At 32.1% G+C, this 14,033-nt stretch overlaps 1 protein-coding gene across 4 annotated transcripts in view; it reads right to left on the bottom strand.

Moving 5' to 3' along the window:
• Positions 1-14,033, bottom strand: part of DYNC2H1 (dynein cytoplasmic 2 heavy chain 1) — a 344,715-nt gene that overhangs the window by 239,148 nt on the left and 91,534 nt on the right. For all 4 annotated transcript variants that reach the window (XM_079101898.1, XM_079101901.1, XM_079101899.1 and 1 more), the window contains exons 49-55: positions 12,900-13,148; positions 12,278-12,386; positions 9,132-9,245; positions 7,298-7,440; positions 4,914-4,998; positions 3,476-3,630; positions 1,571-1,708 (exon numbers count right to left, since the gene is read on the bottom strand). In XM_079101898.1, the coding sequence (XP_078958024.1) occupies positions 1,571-1,708; positions 3,476-3,630; positions 4,914-4,998; positions 7,298-7,440; positions 9,132-9,245; positions 12,278-12,386; positions 12,900-13,148 (993 nt within the window). The remainder of the gene's footprint in view (positions 1-1,570; positions 1,709-3,475; positions 3,631-4,913; positions 4,999-7,297; positions 7,441-9,131; positions 9,246-12,277; positions 12,387-12,899; positions 13,149-14,033) is intronic.

Here is a 14,033-nt window from a genome sequence, read left to right as displayed (position 1 = left end):
AATACAAGCAACTATAAATGTTGGCTAGGATGTGGGGAAAAGGTTCACTCATACATTGCTGGTGGGACTGCAAATTGGTGCAACCATTACGGAAAGCAGTATGGAGATTCCTTAGAAAACTTGGAATGGAACCACCACTTAACCCAGCTATTCCACTCCTCCATATATTCCCAAAGTACTTAAAATCAGCATATTACAGTGACCAGCCACATCCATGTTTATAGCAGCTCAACTCACAATAGCTAAACTATGGAACCAACAACCAACCTAGGTGCCCTTCAACAGATAAATGGATAAAGAAATTGTGATACACACACACATACACATACACAATGGAATATCATTTGGCCTTAAAGAAGAATGAAATTACAGCATTTCCTGGGTAAATGAATGAATTTGGAGAACATCATGCTAAGCAAAATAAGCCAATCCCCAAAGAACCAAAGGTCAAATAGTTCTCTCTGATAATGTGGATGCTAACTCACAATAAGGTTGGTGGGGGATGGGGCCTAGGGAAGAAGAGAGGTACTTTGGATTAGACAGAGGAGATTGAAGGGAGAGGAGGGGTATAAAGGATAGTAGAATGAATCAGACATTATTTCCCTATATATATACATGATTACACAACTGGTAGGATTGTACATCATGTACAACCAGAAGAATGAGAAATTATACTCCATTTTTATGTATGATGTATCACAGTGCATTCTACTGTCATGTATAACTAATTAGAACAAATAAAAAATAAATGAGGAGCTGGGGCTGTAGCTCAGTGGCAGAGTGCTCACCTAGCATATGTGAAGCATTGGGTTTGATCCTTAGCACGGCATGAAAAAATAAACAAAATAAAGGCATGATGTCCATCTATAACTATGAAAAAATAAATGATTGTAAAGAAACCAAATAATTTTTTAAAAATTGGGAAAAAAAGAACATTTGAAAAAAAATCTACTTTGAAAGTATTTGACAAAAGAAAATGATAGCTTTAAATAGGATATAACTAAAATATAAAATATCACGCAAAACACAATGAAAACATTTTATAAATTTTCAGTGGATTAAAAATAAGGAAGACTTTCAAAGACTAAAGGAGAGAATTGTAAGAAAATAAAAAGAGATCAACTTAACTGGCAGAACATTGTAATAAAGAAAATCAATTACAGACAAATCCATACCAATTTAAAATAAAAAAGGGTTTAGATAAATAAGCATAAGGTCAATTGAGGGGGCAAAGTTATGATTCTAAACAATAAGGAAAAATAACATGCTCTTCCATAAAAGATCAAGTATATAATATAATCAGTCTCATTTAGTATGGATAAGCAATATTTTTTAAAATATTTTTCAGTTGTTAACGGATCTTTTATTTATTTATATGTGGTGCTGGGAATCAAATTCAGTGCCTCATGCATGCTTGCTAGGCAAGTGCTCTACCACTGAGTTATAACCCCAACCTCAAATGAGCAATATTTTTAAAATCCATTTAAGCTAAAATATTCTTTTTCACATGGATTAACAATTAGGCATAAGTGTTCTCCCTATGTTTTGCACTTCTGCACTCAAACATTACCTGCATTGACACTGTGATCTCTTGAAGGGCAGCATCTGCTTCATCTTGCTTAGTTTTAAGTAATATACTTTGTTCTCCAGCTCTTCTGTTCAGTTCATCCACAAGAGCTTTAGCCTCGTTTAGTTTAGATACACCAGCCTACATCAATAAAATATTCATGGGCAATATCAAAAACAAAAGTTCATATACACATAGTAAATAAAGTCCTATAAAAATGGATCAAGCAAACATGTAAGTGGATAATGCGAAACAGTAACAAGTGGCCTTAGTTTTTTTTCTTTTTGCTTATTATGATTTATTAAACATCATACCCATTAAGTTGTAGTAAAAGACTCCACAAAGTTTTAAAGAAAAAACAATTAAAGCTGAACAGATCAACATATTTTGACAGCTTGAACAATTGGTGAAACACTTTCATTCAAAGTGTTAGATGGGAGAGAAACTAGAAAGCAAGGGAAAATTCAGAAAACCTTTTCCAATTTTTAGACTCATTGGGCAAAAGAACTGAAGGGTTACTCTTTTTTGTAGTGGACATGACTTGATTTTGTTTGCCTCACACATGGCTCAGGTGGACTATAATTTAAAATGCCTTGCCTACACTTTGGGTGGTCATTTGACCCAGATCCAGCCATTATGGTATCCTACCCACTGCCCATGATTAATCCAAGGAAGGAAAGGAAAAATAATCCTTTTCTTCTATAATATGAGTTAGGTTTTTGTCATGGAACAAATCAAAAGATTTGGAGAGAAAGTGTTGGAAAAAAAAAAAATTCAACCAATGTTTACTGACCACTTAACATAAAAGACAGGTATCAAGCTATATTATTCTTATATTACTTTAACTACTATGCTCACATACAACTACATTGACCTAACTAAGCAGCAATTCAACAAGTTTAAATAATTCACCAGAGACAACATCAAGAACTAAATGGAGGGGGATGGGAGGGGGCAAGAATGAAGGAAGGAGGGACTGTGCAGAGGGAAAAGAGGGGTGGGAGGGGTGGGGGGAAGGAAAAATAACAGAATGAATCAAACACCATTACCCTATGTAAATGTATGATTATGCAAATGGTATGCTGTTACTCCATGTACAAACAGAAACAACATGTATCCTATTTGTTTACAATAAAAATAAATTAAAATTTAAAAAATAAAATTAAAATTAAAAAATCAATAAAAAAAAAAGAACTAAATGGAGAACTTAACCTCCCCAAGTCATGTATAGTTTAGTGACCTAACATAAATGAAAGTGAATCATTAGAAAGAAGGACAGAGATAATTATGCAATTAAGATGGATCCTAGTTTACTAACCTAACAGACAGAAGCTAAAACTTGGGAGAGGAAATGCTCTCTGACAATTTCAGAGGCTGGCATTCATTTAATTTAAGTTAAAGCTTAGAGAAATATAGAAAGAAACTGTTCAGAAGTAGTAAGAGAAGTGATATGGATAAAAACATTGCTCTATAAAATTTCAATCTCAAATATAATATTCAATTTTCTTCAAAAATATAATTATAATTTCATAATATCCAAGATTATACTATATAATAACCTTTGGAAAGGAATTTCTCAATGCCTAAAGATATTTTCATATGAAAAAGACTTAAGGACAACAATATAAAAACTATCAAAAATATATAAATATCATCCAGTAAAGTAAGAAATAATAAAAATACATAGTAAATAATAAAAAATTCAAACCATATAATCTACTGGGCAATACAGGCAGGGAGGTGGAATTCTTTTCCAAGCTTTTAATACAGTACATTATTTATTTATACTAAATATATGCCAGAGGTAACATGGCATTGTAACATATAATACTTATTTCCTATGAATAATAAAATAATTTAAAATTAAAATCAAACAATGATAAGCATTGGATATAATCAATATTGTACCTGCAAATGACTTTGTCTTTTTAATAATTCCTTTTTCTTGCTACTACTAATGGCAGAATACACCCGTAAAAAGGTCATATATCGACTTGGTGTAGCACCATATGCTTTACAGGATTCATGGATTAATAAAAATGATTTTAGAAAGTCAGGATCAACTAGAAAACAGATAGAAAATACAATTACTTATATGTTTGATTCATTAAAAATTAGAAAAATAATATTAACTTATTTCATATTAGGTAATTCCACTTTAAAATTATAAATATGTGATATAATCTTTGCACAGGCATTCCTACACATCTATGCACAGCGCCCATCTTCCTTAAGAATTTGAATTGTCTACTTTAAGTGGTCACTATCTTCTGATGTTATAAATTTTCCCTGAACATTTTTATTACTGCAAGAAAAAGAAATCTACATGGTCTCACAACATAAAAGAATTGGAACTATATAACACATATAAAAAGAGCTCAATACAATTTGCTTGAGTAGAATCAAGACACCAAACCAAGTATCTATTCACTCCCATTTGATACAGAGAGAAACAAGACTTTGAAAGTCAAAAAGTTGAGAATAAGTTCACATTAGATTTAATATATTCATGATCAAACATCACCTCCCTTTCACTGACTTAATTTCCCTCTGTAGTCTCTACTGCAGTGAATGAAATCAACTTTTAATGAATTCTACAAACCAGAATCCTGTGAGACATTCCTGACTTCTTTCATTCTTCCTTGTATGTCACACCACAACACAATCAAGTCCCATATAGATAACCACTTAACATCCCCAAATTCATTCTTTTCCCTCCATTCTTACCTCTGCCTTTGTTCAGGACTTTCATCATGTCTTTCTTAGATTATTGCAATGGACTTCTAAAATTGTCTAATTACCTTCAGTTTTTTCCTATACCAATCTATTTTCCAATAACTGAAGAAAGGGATGGACCAAGAGATTCCTGTTTCTAAAACAAGACTCTGGTTACATCCGTATTAAAATCACTCAATAACCCCAGATCACCTACAAGTTATAATACAAACTCAGCATAACATGAAAAGCTCTTCATGACCTGATCCTACCAATCTTTTCTTCTTCACCTAGTGCTCTACTATTTACACATCCTATATTTTAGACCTTTAGGCTATTCATAGTTCCATAAAAATGTCTGCATTACTTCTCTAAGCCTTTTCCAGTATTATAACTAAGAAAATCTTGTGTCCATACTTAAAGAAATTTATAAAATTTTTCTGGGTTTAAATTGAGTTCTATGATATATCTAAAGATAAGCTACTATCAAAAGTTTAGATTACTAATCAAGGACTCTAAAAATATAATTGGAACCTTCAGACTACTCAGTCAAAAAAATAATGGGTACACAACAGAAAAATGACATTTCATAAATAAAAATCAGATAAAATTGGTTTCATCAAAGTACTACCTGAATTTTTTTTCTTTTCTTCTTTTCCTTTTTTGTCACTATATTTCTCTTCACCATCCATTTCACTGAATAGCATTTCAGGTATCTAAAACATATACAACAATTTTTTAAAACTTATAAGTCAGGGCTCAGGGTAGAAAGCATGCCTAGTTGTGAGAAGCCCTGGGTGCAATCCCCAGCACCACCAAAAAAATGTTTTAAAAAAATTAAAACTCAAATCAGTATGAAATAGTTTAAGTATGCCCAACATCGAAGGTTAAGAACCTTGAACAACAACACCAAAAATAAAACAGTATCAACTGCACTTTTTTGCTTTATAGACAAAGAGAAAAAAACATATCTTTAGAAGTCATTATTTACTACACATTGCAACATGTATCAACCATTAATTGCAAACTAATGGCACACAGGGAAAAGCTCCAAAACGTCACCTAAAAATGATTAGACAGTACGAAATAAAAGGTATTAAAATTTGGGTTGAATTTAAAAATACCACTTATGATCATAAAAGTAATAAAAATGTTTTATTTGGCATGAAGATAATAAAATGCCTTCATGGCACAACGGGGTACCAAAGATTCTTAGCTTCATAAGTTAGAAATAAAGTGAATGAAAATAACTTCATATTTAATAACCAATAATTTCATAAATGACAATTCTAAAATTTTTTTCTAACTATGGCTGAGTTTTTTACCACTATCACAAATAAGCAAATAAAGTTTTATAAACAGATATCCTATTATTAAAGAAAATGGGAAAACTCAGTAAGAATACTACTTTAGAATATACAAAAGAAAATAGTTTTCTAGAGAAAAATATAAAGGCTCTGAAATATCAAGAAAAATAGCTTGAATTTCTTTCACAGGTATGGTGGACATTAACAGCAAAAAGAAACACAAGTAACTCAGGTAATTAGGCAAAAAAAAAAACCCTCATTTTTTAAAATTTCTTAGACTGATTAAAAAAAAAAAAAAAACAAGCCAAAAGATCCCCTATTTAACATAGTGTTTAAAAATTGCCACTTTTCTTGAGCCAGAGAGTTATGTTTTTTCTCAACCATCCTCACTGATTTCTGACAAAATAGTTAAACATCTATGAGAATATTTTACTACTGAATCCTCACTTTGTTATACCTTATTAGAACCTATGAGCAAATCCTATTGTTTGTACTACAAAACATATCCAAAATCCCAACTACTCCTTACACCTCCCCACTAGATCTATAGCTCAAGCCACCATTTTCTTTCACCTAGATTACTGTAATAGTTTATAACTGCTTCTACCTCTGTTTCCTATAGTCTACTTTCAACCCAGAAATCAGAGTAATTCTATTAAAACATGAGTCAGAATATTTTTTGCTCAAAAACTTCTAAATAGTATGTTCTCAAAAAAACCTAAAAATCCTTACGGCTTTCAAAACCCTACCCTAACTGGTCTCTTACTTCTCTGTTATCATCTCCTTCTACTTTCCCCAGTATCACTCTGCTCCAGGTAAACAGGCTTCTTGCTGATCCTAAAAATCATCAGGAATGTGCTCACCTCAAAATCTTTATCTAGAAAGCTTTCTCCAATTTTGTGACAAGAATGTAAAAACTCCATAAGGGCAGGAATCTTTGTTTCCTCCCGTCTGCTGTATTTTCAGTATATAGAACATTACTTCTTCTTAATGAATGCCTCTATTCATGTGGTGTCCTCAAATTAAAATACCTCTCCTTTCCTTTTATCTACTTATTGAAACATAGCTAAAATACCATCTCACCTATAAAACTTTGTCTATTATCTCATATTACAATATTCAGTGAATCACAACAGGCATTTCTGTCTGTATTTCCATTATCATCTGTATAATTTCTACTAGAATCTACTACAATCTGTATATCTATTATAAAGAAACGAATGATTGGAAATAGTCAAAGAATGATACTAAAAATTATTTATGTAAGTAAAGCACCTTAAGACTCTTCTTAGCAAAGCTTAGACTACGAGCTTACACTTTAAAAATCCCTCCCCAATGTATAGCACAACAATGATACATTTCTTTAAAAAAAAAAAAAAGGATTAAAATTTTAATTGGTAAAATGCTTGTTTTTTTTTAAATTCTAGGCTAACCTACAATAGGCTAAAAAATTAAAGGCATAAAAATTTAAAGTATAATTATCTTTATGGTCCTTAATTAAATATATAATCCTCAACCTAAAATTCTATACTCAGCTGAACTATAAATATAAGAATAAAGAGAAAACAGATATTTTTAAACATGACAGAAATGGTCAGTGCCACAATAAAGCTAATGTTAAAAGCAAAACCAAAGAGGAGTTGTAAAATCAATAATTTCAAAAAGAAAATGAGTATTTTTTCTTTTCATGTTTAAATGTTAAACTTACTTTCTTCATACTGCTATCTGACCAACCCTCCATCCACAACACCTGGCATTTCTTATGCAAAGCTGGATTACTTTCACAGTTTATTATGAAGTTTAAATTTGCAGAATCCATTATCAAGACAATATGCAAATTTTGCTGAATTCCTGAAAAATATATAAGAAAATTATAACCACAGTCCATTACAAGAATAATAACAGAATCAGAAATTCTATATATGATCTAGTTCATGAGATTGAAATTTCCTGAAATGTTATATTAGGAGCTGTCTGTCTTTTTTTAGGGGGAAGGATGGGTACTGGGGATTGAACTCAGGGGCACTTGACCACTGAGTCACATCCCCAGTCGCATTTTGTATTTTACTTAGGGACAGGGCCTCACTGAGTGGCTTAGTGCCTCACTTTTGCTGAGACTGGCTTTGAACTCAAAATCCTCCTGCCTCAGCCTCCTGAGTCACTGGGATTATAGGAGTGTGCCACCGTGCCTGGCTAGCAACTATTTTTCTTAAAAAACAAAGAAATAATACCATGGTACAAAATTAGGTTAAAAAATACTTGAAAGAACTGGGGATATAGCTCAGTTGGTAGAGGGTTCAATTCCCAGCACAGGAAAAAAAAATAAATAAATAAATAAATAAATAAATAAATAAATAAATAAATATATATATATATATATATATATATACTTGGAAGTGTACATATTTGTGTGTACATGCTAAGGAAAAAGATTCAGCAGGCTGGGGACATAGTTCAGTGGCTATGCGCCTGCATAACATGTGAGGTTCAATCCACAGCTGCCCAAAAAAGGAAGAAAGAAAGAAAGAGAGAGAGAGAGAGAGAGAGAGAGAGTGTGTGTGTGTAAGGGAAGGAGAAGAAAAGAAAATAAAGATTCAGGAAGATATCCTTGAAGGACAGAATTATAGTAATGACTGGATGGTGTGATTATGCCCTCAGTTTTTATTTCAATTTCAGATTTCTACAGTACACATAAAACTGCTTCTGTATTAATAAAAGGATGCTAACCCACAAAAAGGGAGGGCAGAGAGAGAAAGGGTAGAAGTCCACTGGATTTTACTAAGGGGAATGAGGGGAAGGGAGGGAGGGGGGAATAGGAAAGGCAGTAAAAAGAATCAGACATAACTTTCCTATCCTTGTATATGAACACATGACCAGGGTAACTCCATGTCATGTACAAGCACAAGAAAAGGATCCTAATTAAAATAAATTATATTACATGTATATACAATATGTCAAATACACTCTAATGTCATGTATATCTAAAAAGAACAAACTTTAAAAATTTAAATTAAAAAAACTATAAAGTATGACACAATCTAAATATTCAACTGCTTTCTAGGACTGGAGATTCTAAAGTAACAATAATTTTACCACATGAAAACAAAGTAAGACTTGTGTGACTCACCACCATATATAACCAGAGGAATGAGAAGTTATGCTCCACTTGTGTACAATGTGTCAAAATGCATTCTACTATCAAAAACAAACAAACAAACTATAAAACTAGTGTAAGAAAGCCCAAAACATTGTGATTTACCCTAGGATGTTACTTGGATACTTTTGAAAAAATGCCAAATTCTTTAAAAAGAAAAAAAAAAAAGTAAGGAAAATATTCCAAAGAAATATTCACCTTTGCTAAAATTTTCATCAATCACCTTTGCTAAAATTGGGCTAAGATGATTTAATCACAGGCTAGACTATATATTATTTATGTGTTACTTTCTAAAAGCTCCAGAAAAAAAGAAAAAGGTATAAATTAAATGATATTTATTTCATCTGAAACAGAATTTGAATTGATAAATAAATTCTATGTCACTTACTATATGTGAAGTAATTGAAGACAGGTCCAAAAAAACCATCCTGTGAAGCTTGATCCTTAAGAGGCAATAGCAAGGGCTCTAATTCTTCAAGAGTATAAAGTCCAGGAACTTCACCTACAGAAAAATATTAGATTTCTTTTTCACTTTGGTTGCAACACACTAATTCAAAACACATTTTACATACACAGTGCTTTTCAATTTTTGTATTAAATAATCAGTCCTCATTGGATCCTTCCTTCCAAAAATATATAAACCCTTTCACATCTACATGACTCTAAACCTACCTCTATAACCTTCATTTGATCAAATTCTAACTCCTAATCAAGTCGTTCCAGAGAGTTCTTAGGCTGAGAATTGATCTCAGTGGTAGAGCACTTGCCTAGCATGTGCCAGGTCCTGGACTGATCCCTAGCACCTCAAAGAGAGAGAGAGAGAGAGAGTGGGGGGCGGGGGGGAGGCGCGGAACAAGCAAAGGAGACATCATCTAGCCTTCTATTCGTCTTTTTGGTTTTTTTCCCCTTCTCACTCATAAGACCTTGTTTTCTTAAATGTTTGTAAATATAACAAAATATTTCCCTTTTTAGAATGTATACCTACCTAGTTCTGTGCCTCTTATCCTTCCTTAAATGACTGTTTATGCTTCAAGATTCTATTTCATCAACTGCTATGCCCATAAGCCTTTCCCATTTAGCCAAATACTAAGACCTTTTCTCTCTCTCATGTGCTATCAAAACATACCACTGTTTAGCATTTATCACATTATTCAGTAATGAATTACTTTCCTCTCCCACTTAATTACTCTAATTCTCAAAGGACAAATATCTTAAAACATTCAATATTAAACCCTGGGGAATTCTTACTATATATCCAGAACATTAATATTTGTTAGATAAATGAATTAATGAACTTATACTAGAAATCAAGGGACCTATTCCATGGTCCTCTAACAGGCAATAGAATAATGAAAGGCAAATCAAAGTTGCTTAACACTGTAAGCAGGCCCGGACCATACTTAATAAATATTTATTAAACCAGTAACTCACAAGAAATGAAGATTAAGTAAAAATTCCTTTCTACACAACCAAAGTATTACATTCATGAAGGGTCCATCACAATCCAATTCCAACTTTTCTTTGAATTCAACTAAAAGGCACCAGATCACCTGCTACTCAAAAAGCTTATATATACACTCACACTCATACACACATAAGTCTGTTTTCTATGTCGTTCTTTAAATTTCAGTCATGTCAGAATACTTTTTTTGGGGGGTGCGGGGGGACAGGGATTAAACTCAGGGGCACTTGACCACTGAGCCACATCCCCAGACCTATTTTGTATTTTATTTAGACACAGGGTCTCACTGAGTTGCTTAAGTGCCTTGATTTTGCTGAGGCTGGCTTTGAACTGGAGATTCTCCTGCCTCAGCCTCCTGAGCTGCTGGGATTACAAGTGTGCACCAGCACACCCAGCAACAGAATACTTTTGATGCCTTAAATTCAGCAAATACTACCAGCTCTATCTACTTCCATATTATACACTTTAGGGAATAAGAAATTGAAATAGAAAAAAAGAAAGAAGGATTTATTGAATACTTTTTCTAAAAAGAAACTGCCAAAATTTAATTTGTCATTTTTGCAGTTATACCTTGATAAGAAATATCAATTTACCAACCAGGCAAAGTGGTGCATGCCTGAAACAATACCTACAGCTTGGGAGGCTAAGCCAGGAGAATTGCAAATTCAAAGTCAGCCTCAGCAACTTAGCAAGGCCTTAAGCAACTCAGGGAGGCCCTGTCTCAAAACAAAAAAATAAAAAAGGGCTTGGAATGTGACTCAGTAGTTAAGTGTCCCTGGATTCAATTCCACCCCACCACAAAATAATTAGAACAATTTATCTTAAAACAATAATATTTGAGTTAGTGTTTAACTATATGTTTACTCTCTCTTTCTCTCTCTCTCTCTCTCTCTCACACACACACACACACACACAGTGTATCTGGTCTATCAGTTTATATCAGTCAAATGAACACAACAAGGTCTCCAACTAGCAATGTTAAACAACATGCAGGAACGTGGGGTTTTCTTGTTGTTTTGATGTGGCTGCCTCACTGTAGTAGGCTGATAAAATGGTACGACAGCTTTGTATCATATCTCAAGAGAAAGTGATTCAAGTCAGGAATGCAAAATGAAAACAATGATTTTCAAACAAAAATCTTAAAAATTACAGTAAATATTTCTACAACCTATAAAATTCTGTAAATATAGAAATTCCATTTAGTTCTACATTTCTATGAAGTATTTATTTTAATAAAGTATTCTTAAATGATATTTCTCTATTATATAAATGCATATTGTAAATGCATACTCCCCTTTTTTCTTAAAAGTAATTTTAATTTCTTCTTTTAAAAAGTAAGATTACTTAATGCTGTACATTTTAAAATGTTCATAAGTGCTTATTATTTTTGTTAACTACCATCCATAGCCTGTTTTCCTATTGAGTCACTGGCCTCTTTCCTATTAACATGTAAGATATTCTTATATAAAAAAAAGTGAGATTACAAATAGTAAATAGTAGCTGATATATTTTACTCAACTAAAGAAACAGACTATGCATTGTTTCAGATTAATGAATAGTGATATATTCCAGATATATATGAAATACAGACACTAACATATAGATATCTGCAGTATTTCATATATCTGGAATACACCGATATTTAAGTCTATACTAAGTTCATACATAATTATTCAACCGGACCACTACTGATAGAAGTTCTATCAAATTTTTTGTGATTACAAATTATACTACATATTTCCTTACATACTATTCATTCTATTTCTATGGGTTAAATTTCTACAAAAAAACAGTGCTGCATGAAAGGGTACAGCACATTTTTAATAAGTACTAGTAGATAACTTTCCTAAAGGTTAGAACATATAATAACACACTGAAAGAACAGGAGAGGGCCAATTTTTCTGTAATTCATTAATATTCAATATTACCAATAACTTTTATGTAATTCCTAAGTTATTCATTTTATAAAAATGGCATTTCTCCATTCTGTTGCCACAAGCACATTTAATCCTATATCACCTTATTAAAACATTACTACTTTTATTTTATCTGAATAGAAACCATTCACTTACCTGAAGACAAAAGACTATTGATCATCTCCAAAAACGTAGGATGTACAAACTGATAATCCTCAAGAAGTAAAACAACCTGTTGTGCTTCAACTCCTGCTAGATTCAGCACCTGCAAAACAAACAAAACACATTTTTTAGTACTCTTTATGTATTTTGGCACAGTTAAAAATTATCACTCTATGTAAAGTATGTCACTATCATGCATTTATATTTGAGTAATCAAAATTAATTCAATCTTTAGCCATATAGCTTGAATAGTAAAATGAACCCACAAATAAATACTAGTTGAGAGAAAACTTAATCATTTTAGAGCTAAAACATTAAATCAGAAAGTAAGAGATCATTTTTATATGTATCCACATATTTCCTCTATAAATTCCATCATTTTGGTTGTTATTCATGTCCATCTAACATCCTGTATGACCTATAAATCCCAAAAAGAATCTCTTAAATCTGTATACATAAGAATGTAATTTTTCTAATATTTATTGAAAAAATAATCATCAAAAATAAAAATAAATACTATGTTATATATCAGAGGCATAAAGATGATAGAAGTAATTTAGAAAAATAACTAATATGATTAAAAATCCAACAAAGCAAAGGATCATGAGCAACTTACATGTTTAAGATCATTTGTGAACTGCTTCAATCCATATCCTCTGGAAATCTTTGGAGAAAATAGCACTGCTCCATGCATATGACTGACTAAAGAAGTGATAGTCCGACGTCCCACACCACTGCGTCCTGCTAACAGAAGTGAACCTCCAGGGAAACTCAGTACTCTATCTATCCTAGACATGTACTCCAGGACTTCTTGGAAAAGTAAAATATCTAAATTCTGGTTATCTCGTCCATAATGAATAAGACCCTTTCAAAAAACCAAAAAAAGAATATTTCATAATATAAATACTAATTACACAATAAAAATGCTAATTATCTAGATTAAAATATTATTTTGATACATTCAAGAAGAGGGGAAAGTAACTACACACCAATATTTTAACTATTCAGTAATCCTTCTTTCTAGGTACAATCTAAGAAAAAACTTGTAATATGTCAAAAAAGTTCAAGAGTTCACAAAAATCAGCTACCCTTGGACATGAATTAATACACTAGGAAAAAGTAGATGGGATACTTAACTAAAAAACTAAAAAATGTTCAAATTTTATCAGTTGTAATAAATCAATAAACGTGGACTATGAAACAGTCTCAGAACTCTAGAAACCTAGGGCAGAGAAATGCTTTTGTGAACTTTTGCTCTTTTGTACTACTTGGCAATGACTCAAAAGCCCACATGGGTATCATGTCCTGCTACAGACTGAGCAAAAGAGTATAAAAACAGAGAAAAAACAATTAGACCTCACATACAACTTTCAATATTTAATATTCTCAAATATTGCAATATCAATTCCAGGCAAATCAGTTTACCAGACCATGACAAAAAAACTTCCTGACATCAAATCCATACTAACTTTCAATATTCAATACTGTTTCTTCTTTATTATAGCTAAATAGAAACAAAGCAAACAAGGATAGCAAATAAGAAAGAAATATGGAAAGAAAAAGAAACCCTGTAGACAGTGTTACTCCAAGTTTCAAAGGACAAGGAGCATCAATATCATCTGTGAGACTGTTAAAAATTGGATTTTCTGGGCCTCACCTACTGTGTTTGCCTCTTTAGAGATGGAACCCAGGAATCTGCATATTTTTTACTCTTCCAGGTGATTCTGATACTTGCTAAAGTTTAACAATC

The sequence above is a fragment of the Sciurus vulgaris genome, assembly GCF_902686455.1.
Source record: "Sciurus vulgaris genome assembly, chromosome: 11".
NCBI classification, from domain to species: Eukaryota; Metazoa; Chordata; class Mammalia; order Rodentia; family Sciuridae; genus Sciurus; species Sciurus vulgaris.
This window is presented reverse-complemented; position numbering and strand designations above follow the sequence as displayed.